Source organism: Elephas maximus, chromosome 10, assembly GCF_024166365.1.
Source record: "Elephas maximus indicus isolate mEleMax1 chromosome 10, mEleMax1 primary haplotype, whole genome shotgun sequence".
NCBI lineage: Eukaryota > Metazoa > Chordata > Mammalia > Proboscidea > Elephantidae > Elephas > Elephas maximus.
Window position 1 is genome coordinate 5,193,460 of NC_064828.1, and position 12,845 is coordinate 5,206,304.

The 12,845-nt window shown below is 41.8% G+C and overlaps 1 protein-coding gene across 1 annotated transcript in view; it reads left to right on the top strand.

Annotated features, from left to right (window-relative positions):
- Positions 1-12,845, top strand: part of ATP8B4 (ATPase phospholipid transporting 8B4 (putative)) — a 370,299-nt gene that overhangs the window by 337,657 nt on the left and 19,797 nt on the right. Inside the window, exons 25-26 of the mRNA XM_049897713.1 lie at positions 5,032-5,115; positions 8,548-8,793. Of these exons, the coding sequence (XP_049753670.1) occupies positions 5,032-5,115; positions 8,548-8,793 (330 nt within the window). The remainder of the gene's footprint in view (positions 1-5,031; positions 5,116-8,547; positions 8,794-12,845) is intronic.

The window sequence follows — 12,845 nt, forward strand, 5'->3', positions numbered from 1 at the left end:
ATGAAATGAATGAAGCTAATTTTTTCAATCACTTTAATTCCAGAACGGAAACCCTGGTGGCATAGTGGTTAAGAGTTCAACTGCTCACTAAAAAGTCGGCAGTTTGGATCCACCAGGCACTCCTTGGAAACCCAATGGGGCAGTTCTACTCTGTCCTATAGGGGCGCTATGAATTGGAATCGATCCAACGGCAACAGTTTTGGTTTAATTCCAGAAAAATTGATGATGAATTAAATCTTGGCATTTTATGTTATCTCAATGTGCCAAGGTGGATTAATGAATTCTTACTGTAAGGAAAGTATATTTTGCACATTTTTTCCTTTTCCTGGGAATTTGAGATTTCTTAAAGTGACGCACACCTGTGCCTATTCCTAGTAATCTCTTTAAGGATAACACGCTCAGAACTAATAGAATATGTTGATTCTTTGCCCTTCTTGGAAATCTCTTGATAGCTGAAATAAAGCAGAGTGTTGATTTTAACTTCTCAAAACTGTTCTTAGTGCTACTTCAGAGCAGGCCTGGCAGTGGGGTTACCTACGTGTTACAACTCCTCCTTTGCCTGACAAAGACAAATATGGGAACGTGGCCTGTGTCTTCCTATGCTGGTGACTCTCCCTCTACATAAGAACAAAACAGGGCTATTTGCAAAAGATTTAATTTTCATGTTGCAAAGGTTTGGGCCAAAGAATCACAAACTATGAAGCGACAGCTTAACCTTTGTTTAGTCCTCTGCTGATCTTTTTGGTTAACAGCCGAGCTCTTAGCCACTGTGCCGCCAGGGCCCCTTAGTCCTCAGGACCCAGAAAAGTAGTTAATGGTTTATATTTAAACACATCCAGCTGGATAGGCAGGCTAACCACCACCAAAAATCGTCTTCGTTGGAACCGTGAAGTCGAAACTAAAGTTCAGTGACTTCTAACCTCTGCGTCTGGGTGATTTTCTGGTCTGCTCTCAGGGTCTGCTGAAACTGGCCAGAGTCAGATACTAAGCAACTCGGTTTTTAATCCTCTCACCAATATTTACATTTGAAAAGAGAACAGCAAGGGAGAGCAGTGATTACAACAGAGACATGAACATCTAATAGTTAAACTGCAACTGAAGAACACGCCACCTGCCTGAGGATAGGTTTCTGAAATGTTTGATCTAACTCAGCCTGTTTGTTTTCTGTTTTCCTTTCTTCCTCTTTTTTTTTATTTTTCACACTGAAAGCTCTAATTAACTGCACAATCTTCATTTTGAACCTAGCATCAGCCCTTCAGTCCTGACCAGCTGTGTTCTTTCCTATGTGGGCGAACTGGACTGGAACAGTGGTTCTTAGCTGTTAGATTGCATTGGAATCACCTGGAGGCTTGTTAGAGCACAGATCTCTGGGACCATCCCTAGAGCTTCTGATGCAGTAGGTCGGAGGTAAAGCCCGAGAATTTGCATTCCTAGCAAGTTCTCCGAAGGTGCTGTTGTTACAGATCCAGGCACCATACTTCCCAATCCACTGGGCTGGGCAAAAGGAGTACTGGTGACACAATGGTTAAGAGCTCGACTGCTAGCTGGAAGGTCAGCCACCCACCAGCCGCGCTGCGGGAGAGATACGACAGGCTGCTCCTGCAACAGAAAATCAGAACGTCTACCTTGCTCTTGTCCTTGAGCCCAGAGTGAAATCCAAGGTGTAGACTTTTTGTTTTGTCCCTGCTATTCATCTTTTTAGAAGCAAAGGAGGCCAGTTAAGCAAACAGCTCACCCCCGCAAAACCAAAAATTTCTAAAGGACTTAGAATCCCCTCATCCCTCCTGCCACAGCTATCATCCCTGAGGCTTTAAGGCAGGATCTGGATGAAAAGGGATGTCTGCTTCAGGGTAGAGGATTGCTTTTTCCATTTTACCCAGTCTATTATGATTTTCTCTAGTTTAACTATGAATTCCTTGAGGAAAGGAACCACATCTAAATCATCTATAGGGCCCATCACCTTGAATGGTACGTGGCACACAGAAGGCATTCTGTTCATCTCACATTGTTGGGTTCTTCTAGAGCCCTTGCTTGTACATGAGGCAGGTGCAGCAGGAGACTCCTTTTGATACGCCAAGCACTCATGCTAATTGCTGCTTACTCCACCTGCGCCAAAGGGCATCTCTGCTGACTGCAGATGGACTTTGTGTAAATGTGTGCAGCCTGGCCCACACTATGGGGAAGGGGCTTGATGTCTTAAGGCTTAAGATCTAAATGTGATTATGGCATCAATTCCAGAAGATAGAATTTTTTTTTCCAGTTGTGTTAATGTTAATATATAATGTTTAATTGGGCCACAAGTGATGCATTTCTTTTCTTTTTGAACTTTTCAGTTGTGAAATTTTATTTTAGTTTAGCTAAAATAAATGAAAGATGATACACTTTTGCATCAGTTTTTTTGCAAACTTATAGAAATAAGTAATTATTCCAATTTCTGAAAGAAAGCATGTGAAATGCATACAGTGCCGTGGTGACACCTGAAATCTGGGTTCTAACTACAGCCCCACCACTTATTAGCTATTTGAGGAATTTTGTGAGCCAGTGGTTAAATACAAGCCATTATTCTCTCACTTAATAATGACACAAGCCTATTATTAAAAATTAAATTATATCCCAGACAGAGCAGGAAAAAAACGTAGGACAAAATTCAAATTCACACAAAAAAAGACCAGACTTACTGGTCTGACAGAGAATGGAGAAACCTCCAAGACTATGGCTCTGGACACCCTGCTAACTCAAAACTAAGGCCACTCCTGAATCTACCTGTCAGCCAAAGATTAGACAGTCCTATAAAACAAGCTGCATGTGAGAGCTGGACAATGAATAAGGAAGACCGAAGAAGAATTGACGCCTTTGAATTATGGTGTTGGCAAAGAATATTGAATATACCATGGACTGCCAAAAGAATGAACAAACTTGTCTTAGAAGAAGTACAGCCAGAACGCTCCTTAGAGGCAAGGATGGCGAGACTGCATCTTACATACTTTGGACATGTGGTCAGGAGGGATTAGTAGTCCCTGGAGAAGGACATCGTGCTTGGCAGAGTAGAGGGTCAGCAGAAAAGACAAAGACCCTCAATGAGGTGGATTGACACAGTGGCTACAACAATGAGCTCAAGCATAACAACAATTGTAAGGATGGCACAGGACTGGGCAGTGTTTCATTCTGTTGTGCATAGAGTCGCTATGAGTCAGAACCGACTCGACGGCACCTCACAACAACAACATAAAACAAGCAATAACACATGTGAGGAACTTGCTCCTTAGTTCAGTCAAGTATAGGAGACCTAATGGGCAAATCCTGCCCCAAAGCAGACAGGAAGGCAGGAACGAACAGGAAAACTGGCCGAACAGACATGGGGAACCCAGGGTGGAAAGGGGGAGAGTGCTGACACATTGGGAGGATTGCAACTAATGTCACAAAACAATTTACATACACATTTTTGAATGAGAACCTAATTTGCTTTGTAAACTTTTACCTAAAGCACAGTAAAATAAAAAAAAAAAGAATGAGCCCCCCAAATAAAATTATATAAATGTACCATTTAAAGAAGTTATAAGAACAAAGTTAATAAATGCTCAACTTATCACTACCTAGTTGTGTTACCACGTTTGACTATTTATGTTCTTGAAGTTATTTACAGCTATTGGGTCTGTATGGTGGAAATACCACTGCACGTCTCTTCCCAACTTCCTGTTTACTGACATCACTGCTTGAAATTGGCCCATGCACGAAGAGTCACACCACGGAATTTGGCAAATGCTACAAATTAGGGTTTTTCTTTTTTTTTTCTTTTAAGAGCTAGTTTTAAACAGTTACCTGCATATCACTGGACACAGATCCCTTTTTCAAATTCTTACTGCGGAGTTCAAAACGGACAATGAAACTAAATAGGATAACAGGACTCAAGAATAATGGAAGGGAATTACCATGCAGGGAACTTAAAACTGGTTATTAGATATGCCCCTTGGTGGGGCAGATGGTCCCTTGTGTTACTGCTTTGGCCGAATCCTGTCTTGGCTGTCGGTGGTAGAATTAAACTTTCCTGCCTAGCTTTGGCCCACCCTCAAAGAGGATGACCTTCAGCAGGTCTCTCCTACGTGGATTACAGGCCTCAATTCTCTGAGATACGCAGAGGGCAAAACAATTTCCTTCCTTCACCTGTTTACCCTAATCCTCCTCTTCCCATTTCTGTCCTCTTTTTTTTGACCCTAAGATTCATGATTGACGGTAGAAATGCCCATGCCCCTCACCCCTTCCCACAGGGGCTAACCTTGCTGACGATAACTCAAAATGGAGGAATCAGTTTATTCCCCAACGTCTGGTCTTTTCACTGTTGAATAAAATTGCCTATGGACCTTCAACAGCACTGTCCAGGTTGCCTGACATTCAGAGCTATTGCTTCCCATGTCCTTGAACAAATACACAGCCATCTCAAGAATAAGCAATAATGCTCAGACATGGAATAGTCTTGCTCAAGAAAGAAAGCCTCGTGTAACTTACTGTCTATATATGTGAGGGCATATTTTTATTGTCTTCCTTGTTCATACCCAGCATAGGGAGCAGCTAGCTTCATGCCTACCTTCTTTTAAATCCCTCTCAAGAAAAAGCTCTCTATTTGAACCCAGGGCTGGGTTGACAGGTTCATTTCTGTATCTTTCTCTGAGGATTTGAGCGGATCCTTTGCTTATCCCTTCTATCAGATAATTGGACTCTTTATGAGCCATTGAAAATGGAGAATGAAATAGCCCACCACAGGGACCAGGGCCTAATATGTGCCTGGCATTTTGTTAGGTGTTGTGCACGTGGGCATTGGCGTTATTGTACAGATCAAGAAACTGGAGTTTAGAGAGATTTAGCATCTGACTAAGGCAGCAGAGCTTGTAAGAGAAAAAGCCAGGGGAGAGCCTGTATCTAACACCAAATTCCCACCCGCCTCAGGAAACTGGGATATTGAACCCAAGAGCTTGAAACTGAATAGTCTAACTACCGTGGATGGTGTTTCTTACTGATAATGTTCTTTCTTTTCAGACCGTTTATGACCAGTGGTTCATCACCCTTTTCAACATTGTCTACACTTCGCTGCCTGTTTTAGCCATGGGGGTTTTTGACCAGGTATGTGTTTTTCTCCATCTTTATAGCTTATTTTGCTCTTTTGAAGCCTTTTGATTGCTTCTAGCTTCTAAGTAGAAGACATGATTCATGGAAAGAGTTATTTCAATGGGTGTTGGTGGATCACAAAATCTTCCAGTTTCACTCTCCCAAAAAGGTTATCTGATCAAAGTTTGGCTACTGTCATCTTAGAGGTTCACACTCCACATTCTTGCTCTAAAGGCTCTAAGAAGTCTACAGTGAATAGTCTCTTCGACTTCATTTAGTCTAGCATTTCCCAAACTTATATGACTACAGTTCCCCCCCCCCCACACACAGCCATATATCACAGCCATATATCGTCTATTAGCGGAGTCCCTAGGTGGTATAAATGGTTAACGTGCTCAGCTGCTAAATGAAAAGTTGGGGATTCAAGTCCACGAGAAGTACCTTGGAAGAAAGACCTGGTGACCTACTTTTAAAAAATCAGCCACTGAAAACCCTATGGAGCAGTTCTGCCCTGACACACATAGGGTCACCATCAGTCAGAATCGATTTGCTGGCAACTGGTTTGGTTATCACCTATTAATATATCTCAAAACTAGTGTCTCATGGTTCACACACTGGGAAATGCTGCATTAGCGTCTGAGAGTTTGTAGAGAACCAGGCACTGATAGATGGAAAATCATGGAACTAGGTTGGAGTGCAGAGGGCAAGCATCTGCAGTGGGGTTTCCTGGGCCAGCACAACCCCGGAACAGTAACTACAGACAAGCACAGTAGCCTGCCAAAGAGAGGACACGAAGCCCCCTGCCAGCCATGGAGAGAAGGGCACACAGGCTTCTTTTGTTTAGCATCAGTGTGCTCAAGAGGAGAGAAGGGAGAGAATCACTTAAAAAACAGTGCATCCTTGGTATGCTCAGAGCCTTGGAAAGTACTTCCTGAAAGGGGAAACTGGTCTGGCTAGCCACGGGGAAGTGGAAGACTAGCCAGAGGAGTTTCCATGGCACAATTAGAGTGTATTATTTAAAAAAAAAAAAAAAAAGTTTTTTAAGTATTTTTAAGGAGACCAGATTTTCTCCAGGCTGTTCTTGGACCCATTTTCTGGGCCCCATTTTCTGGCCCAAAGCCTTATGTTGCAAAATATAAATCTTCACATTATGAGCTCATTCTGCTGCTCCATTCTGCTGGCTTCTCAGTCACTTCTAAGTCTCACTTCTCGTATGTAAAAGGGGCAGCTTGTGAACAACAGAGTTTGTAGAACTCTACAAAAAGTGATGAACTCCTGAAGACCTTAGATGTAAAGGGTTAAGCATGCTCATTTCCAAGTGCCTGTGTTTACAAGTGTTTCTTTTCTTGGTGCTTTGTAGCTGCCCAGAATGTGGAATAAAATAATAAAAAGAAAAGCAGATTCTGGGAAAAGATAGTTATTGTGCAATTTGAAAAAAAAAATATAATAATAATAAGGTCCCTATTGCAATCAAGTTGAAAGTCTCTCCCTGTCCTTTCCCCGCCGTCAGCTTTGGCCCTGAAGCTGATCACAGGACTATGAAATGCTATGCTGGAAGAGCCTCAGTGGCCATCTATGGATTCACTCATTTTATAACAAGGAGGCTAAGGCTCAGAGGTTCTAGTGACTGTCCTAAAGCCACGTAACTCCTAAGTGACAGAACTAGGTCCAGTGCCCAGGCTGCTTGACTTTGAGGTTGTTACATTTTTACTAAGGAAGCCTGGTGGCACAACGGTTAAGTGCTCAGGTGCTAACCAAATGGTTGGCAGTTTGAACTCACCCAGCTGGTCTACAGGAGAAAGACCTCCTGATCTGCTTCTGTAAACCTGTCACATGTGAATCTCACATGTTGCTATGGGTGGGAATTGACTCGATGGCATTCAGCAACATCAACGGTTTTACTATTATTATTACCATCTATTATATTTATTGTTATTTACAGAACCATCTGTATTTATTACTTACTATGTCGCTGTGAGTAGGAATCAACTCAATGGCAACGGGTTTGGTTTTTTGCGGGGGTTTATGTGCCAAGAGTGGGAGAAAGACGTGGTAATCTTCTGTAAAGACAGCCTTGGAAACCCTATGAGTTGGAATCGACTCTATCGCAGTGAGTTTTATGTGCTAAGCACTCTGCTGAGTACTTTACATAGGCATTTCATTGTGACAGTGGCCCTGTGAGGGAGGTAGTGTTGCTTACATTTGACAAATAAAGAAACTGAGGCTCAGACAGGCCTAAGACTACACACATGCTAAACAGCAGAGCCAGAGTTTGAACTCAGCACTGTCTGGTTTTAACCCCACCAGTCACTGGACCGGAGAAGGAAGCACCCCAACAGCACCTCAAAGCAGGGCTTCCTGAAGAGAATTTGCTAGTATTCTTTATGGGGCCCAGTTCAGTGAGACTTGCACCACCCACAAGCAAGAAGAGAAGCCTCATCTATCCCCCGAATTCACCATCTGTGTTGCTCCCACTTCGGCTGCATCTCCTCTACCCATGATCCTCCAGTATCCACAGTGGTCAATCCTTGGTATCCATTTTGTTTCTTGGCTTTTGGCTTTGGTGCTCATAGCATGATCTAGGGACCTTCAGCATCACTTGAGAGTTAGTTGGAAATGCAGAGTCTCAGGCTCTACCCCACACCTATTGAATCAGAATTTGCTCTCAGATGAGAGCATTAAGTCTGAGAAGCACTGCTTTACTTTCTTCCAGGACCTGTTTAGTGCTAAGTGTGATGTGTTCTCACTCTGTCCAAATTACTCATCCTGAATACTTGGTAACTGCCATTGTAATTCTCCCTGGGTAGAACACTTAAACCCCAAGTCTTTAGTTTCAGGCCTCCTCCCATCTGGAATCTCACCTGGAATTCTCTCCTTCTCCTGTTCCCCTCCTGCTCACCTTCCCCAAAGGCTGGCAACTCGGACTTGCCCATTCACACCCCACAGCTCTCTGCTTCCACCTTCTGGTCAGGAGCACTCCCTGCTTTTGCAGTTCACCACCAGGGCCCGTTGGAACATAAAACGGGCTGGACTTCTGGGAGCATGCGTGCCGTTTAGGGGTATCAACTCAGCAGAGTATAGGAAAGAACCTTTGATTTGAAGTCAATTTTCTAGGTTCAAGTCAAGCCAAGTACTTAAGATTCTGTGTGACCTCTCATGCGTCTCTCTGAGCCTTAAGCTCCTCATCTGTAAAATAGGGGTCATTTTATTATCTTCGGGGTTATTGTGGGAATGAAAACAAGACAATGCCTTGCTCTGGCTTAGTGAGAAGTGTACATTAAGGCATGCTTAAAGGGCACACCTACTCGTCCCCGAGACATGGACTACAAGGCCTCTCTGGTTTTCCTCAACTCCCCTCTGCTGACGTTCCCCTCTTTTTACAGGATGTGAGTGACCAGAGCAGCATGGGCTATCCCCAGCTCTACTAAAGTTACGCTCTGTTTACAGGATGTAAGTGACCAGAGCAGCATGAACTATCCCCAGCTCTACGGACCTGGACAGCTAAATCTACTTTTCAACAAGCGTAAATTTTTCATCTGTGTGGCGCATGGAATCTACACCTCATTAGCCCTTTTCTTCATCCCCTATGGGGCCTTTTACAATGGCTCTGGAGAAGATGGCCAGCACATAGCCGACTACCAGTCGTTTACAGTCACCATGGCCACGTCTTTGGTCATCGTGGTCAGTGTGCAGGTAACCTTGGCGGTGAAAGCATCTTAACATGGTGGATTTACAATTTTAAAAATCGTATTTCAATGTTGGCTGATTTTGTCTGTTTATTAGTAAAACAAATAATCCTAAAGAAGTGCTGCTGTTTTCTTTTTAATTACATACTTTGAGATGGAAACAGGAAGCTTTAACATAAATTACCAGACACAGGGATTAGCATAAGATGTCCAGAAGCTCCATTTAGTAGAAACCTGAAAATAAATGAGTTGTTCAGCTTGGGCATAAAGAGAAATGATTATACTACTTCCTTCTTGTGTTCTAAGAAGCAAAATTGTCCAATAATAACAGAAAGAAAAAGTCCTCATGATTTCTAGAGGAATTAACAACTTCCAATTTTATAGTGAGCTAAAATATATTTGGTAATACATTTCTGTGGAATTATTAAAGATGTTCAATGCTATATCAGTGGCATATCTTAATCCCAAATTTAGAGATGCTCTTCTGGTGGGGATGATAGTTTGTTCTCCATTGGCTTTCTTTCATCAGGTTTCTTGAGTTACATTTTCATTTCCTTTCAATGGCGATTGTGGTCAGCACCATTAGATACTGAGTTAGAGTGCACACAAGCTTATGATCCTTTAAGATCTATAGCTCTGGGTAGATACAGCAAGCAATGTGACCTCTATTTTGTTTTGTCGCCTTTGGATTATTGAGCAAACTCTGTGTATACTCTCATAGTCCCAGCCTAGAGAATGAGGTGATCTCTTCCTTGTCCTCAGAGTACATTTCCAGTTTTCTGGATTCTTGTTTCAGGTGGAGAGGGCAGTGGGTAGGACGTGCTAATAGCTTATTTGCCTTCAGGACAGGCCTTTTACTTGATGCTCCAAGAAAAGATTTAGAAGGTAATAACTGAGATAACAGACCAATGTCTGAAGGAAAAAGCAAATGGAAGACAATTCTTCAAACTGTCTATAGTATTATATGCTATTTTTAAGTAAGGGTAATATGTCCCTTGGAAAATGCATTACAGGTATGACATATGATAAGCGTTAGATGTTTTTAGTGAACTGGTCTTTGAGAATTTTTGGTTTATTTTATTTTTATTTTAACGAAATGTGTTAATATTCTTATATATCTTCTTTTTTTTTTTAACTGTTTCTTGCCCATAATTTTTTTTTTTTTTTTTTTTTTACATGCTGTTATTCCAGTAGAGTTTCCGGGTGGTACGATCAGTTATGCTCTTGGCTGCCAACCAAAAGGTTGGAGGTTTGAGCCCACCCAGAGGTGTCTCAGAAAAAAGGCTTGGTGATCTACTTCTGAAAAATCAGTCATTGAAAATCTGTGGAGCATAGTTATACTCTGAGACACATGGGGGTGGGAGAGTCATGAGTTGGAATCTACTTTTTTTTTTTTTAATTGTGGTTTAAATAAAAGTTTATAAATCAAGTCAGTCTCTCATACAAAAACTTATGTACTTGCTATGTACTCCTAGTTTCTCTCCCCCAATGAGATAGTGTACTCCTCCTCTTCACACTGTATTTCAGTGTCCATTCAGTCAGCTTCTGTCCCCCTCTGCCTTCTCATCTCATCTCGCCTCCAGGCTACCCACGTAGTCTCATGTGTCTACTTGAGCCAAGAAACTCATTCCTCACTAGTATAATTCTCTGTCTTACAGTCCAGTCTAACCCCTTTGGGAATGAGTTGGCTTTGGACATAGTTCCAGTCTTGGGCTAACAGAAGGTCCAGGGACCATGACCTCCGGGGTCCCCCTAGTCTCAGTCAGACCATTAAGTCTCGTCTTTTTGTGAGAATTTGAGGTCTGCATCCACTGTTCTGCTCTATCAGGGATTCTCTGTTGTATTCCCTGTCAGGGCAGTCATCGGTTGTAGCCAGGTACCATCTAGTTATTCTGGTCTCAGACTGATGGAGTCTCTGGATTATATGGCCATTTCTGTCTGTTGGGCTCATAATTACCTTGTGTCTTTGGTGTTCTTCATTCTCCTTTGCTCCAGGTGGGTTGAGACCAATTGATGCATCTTAGATGGCCGCTCGCTAGCATTTAAGATCCCAGATGCCACTTACCAAACTGGGATGCAGAATGTTTTCTTAATGCATTTTGTTATGCCAGTTGATCTAGATGTCCCCTGAAACCATGGTCCCCAGACCCCTGCCCCTGGTAGTCTGGCCTTCGAAGTGTTCGGTTGTATTCAGGGAACTTCTTTGCTTTTGGTTTAGTCCCCTCGTGCTGACCTCTCCTGTATTATGTGTTGTCTTGCCCTTCGCCTAAAGAGTTCTTGTCTACTGTCTATATACTGAATTCCCCTCTCCCTCCCTCCCCACCTTGTAACCATCAAAGAATATTTTCTTCTTTGTTTAAACTATTTCTTGAGTTCTTATAATAGTGGTCTCATACAATATTTATCCTTTTGCAACTGACTAATTTCTCTCAGCATAATGCCTTCCAGATTCCTCCATGTTATGAAGTGTTTCACGGACTGATCGTTGTTTTTTTTTTATCGTTTTATCGTTGTAATATTCCATTGTGTGAATATACCATAATTTATTTATCCATTCATCTTTTGATGGGCACCTTGGTTGCTTCCATCTTTTTGCTATTGTAAACAGTGCTGCAGTGAACATGGGTGTGCATATATCTGTTCATGTGAACGCTCTTATTTCTCTAGAATATGTTCCAAGAAGTGGGATTGCTGGATCGAGTGGTAGTTCTATATCTACCTTTTTAAGGAAGCATCAAATCGATTTCCAAAGTGGTTGAAACATTTTACGTTCTCACCAGCAGTGTAAAAGTGTTCCAGTCTCTCCGCGACCTCTCCAACATTTATTATTTTCTGTTTTTTTGGATTAATGCCAGCATTGTTGGAGTGAGATGGTATCTTATTGTAATTGTGATTTGCATTTCTGTAACAACTAATGATTGAGAGCATTTCCTCGTGTATCTGTTTAGCTGCCTGAATGTCGTTTTTGGTGAAGTGCCTGCTTATGTCCTTTGCCCATTTTTTAATCGGGTTATTTGTCTTCTTGTAGTTGAGTTTTTGCAGTATCATGTAGATTACAGAGATCAGACGCTGATCGGAACTGTCGTAGCCAAAATTTTTTTCCCAGTCTGTAGGTAACCTTTTCACTCTTTTGGTGATGCCTTTTTGGATGAGCATAACTGTTTGATTTTTAGGAGCTCCCAGTTATCTAGTTTCTATTCTGGTGTTTGTGCCTTGTTAGTAATGTTTTGCATACTGTTTATGCCATGTATTAGGGTTCCTAGCATTGTCCCTACTTTTTCTTCCATAATCTTTATCATTTTAGATTTTATATTTAGGTCTTTAGTCAATTTCAAGTTATTTTTTGTTCGTGGTATGAGGTCTGGGTCTTGTTTCGTTTTTTTTGCAGCTGGATATCCAGTTACGCCAGGACCATTTGTTGAAGAGACTGTCTTTTCCCCATTTAACTGACTTGGGCCTTTGTCAAATATCAGCTTCTCCTATGTGGATGGATTTATGTCTGGGTTCTCAATTCTGTTCCATTGGTCTATGTATCTGTTGTTGTACCAGTACCAGGCTGTTTTGACTAGTGTGGTGGTATAATAGGTTCTAAAATCAGGTACTGTGAGACCTCCCACTTTGTTCTTCTTTTTCAGTAATGCTTTATTTATCCGGGTCCTCTTTCCCTTCCATATGAAGTTGGTGATTTGTTTCTCCATCTCATTAAAGAATGTCGTCGGAATTTGGATCGGAATAGCATTATATCTACAGATTGCTTCGGGTAGAATAGACATTGTTATGATGTTAAGTCTTCCTACCCATGAGCAAGGTATGTTTTTCCACTTATGTAGGTCTCTTTTGTTTTCTTGCAGTAGTGTCCTGTAGTTTTCTTTGTATAGTTCTTCTATGTCTCTGGTTAGATTTATTCCTAACTATCTTATCTTCTTGGGGGGTATTGTAAATGATATTTTGGCGATTTCCTCTTTGACCTTTCTTTGTTGGTAGAGAGGAATCCAACTGATTTTTGTATGTTTATCTTGTATCCTGATTCTCTGCTGAACTCTTCTATTAGTTTCAGTA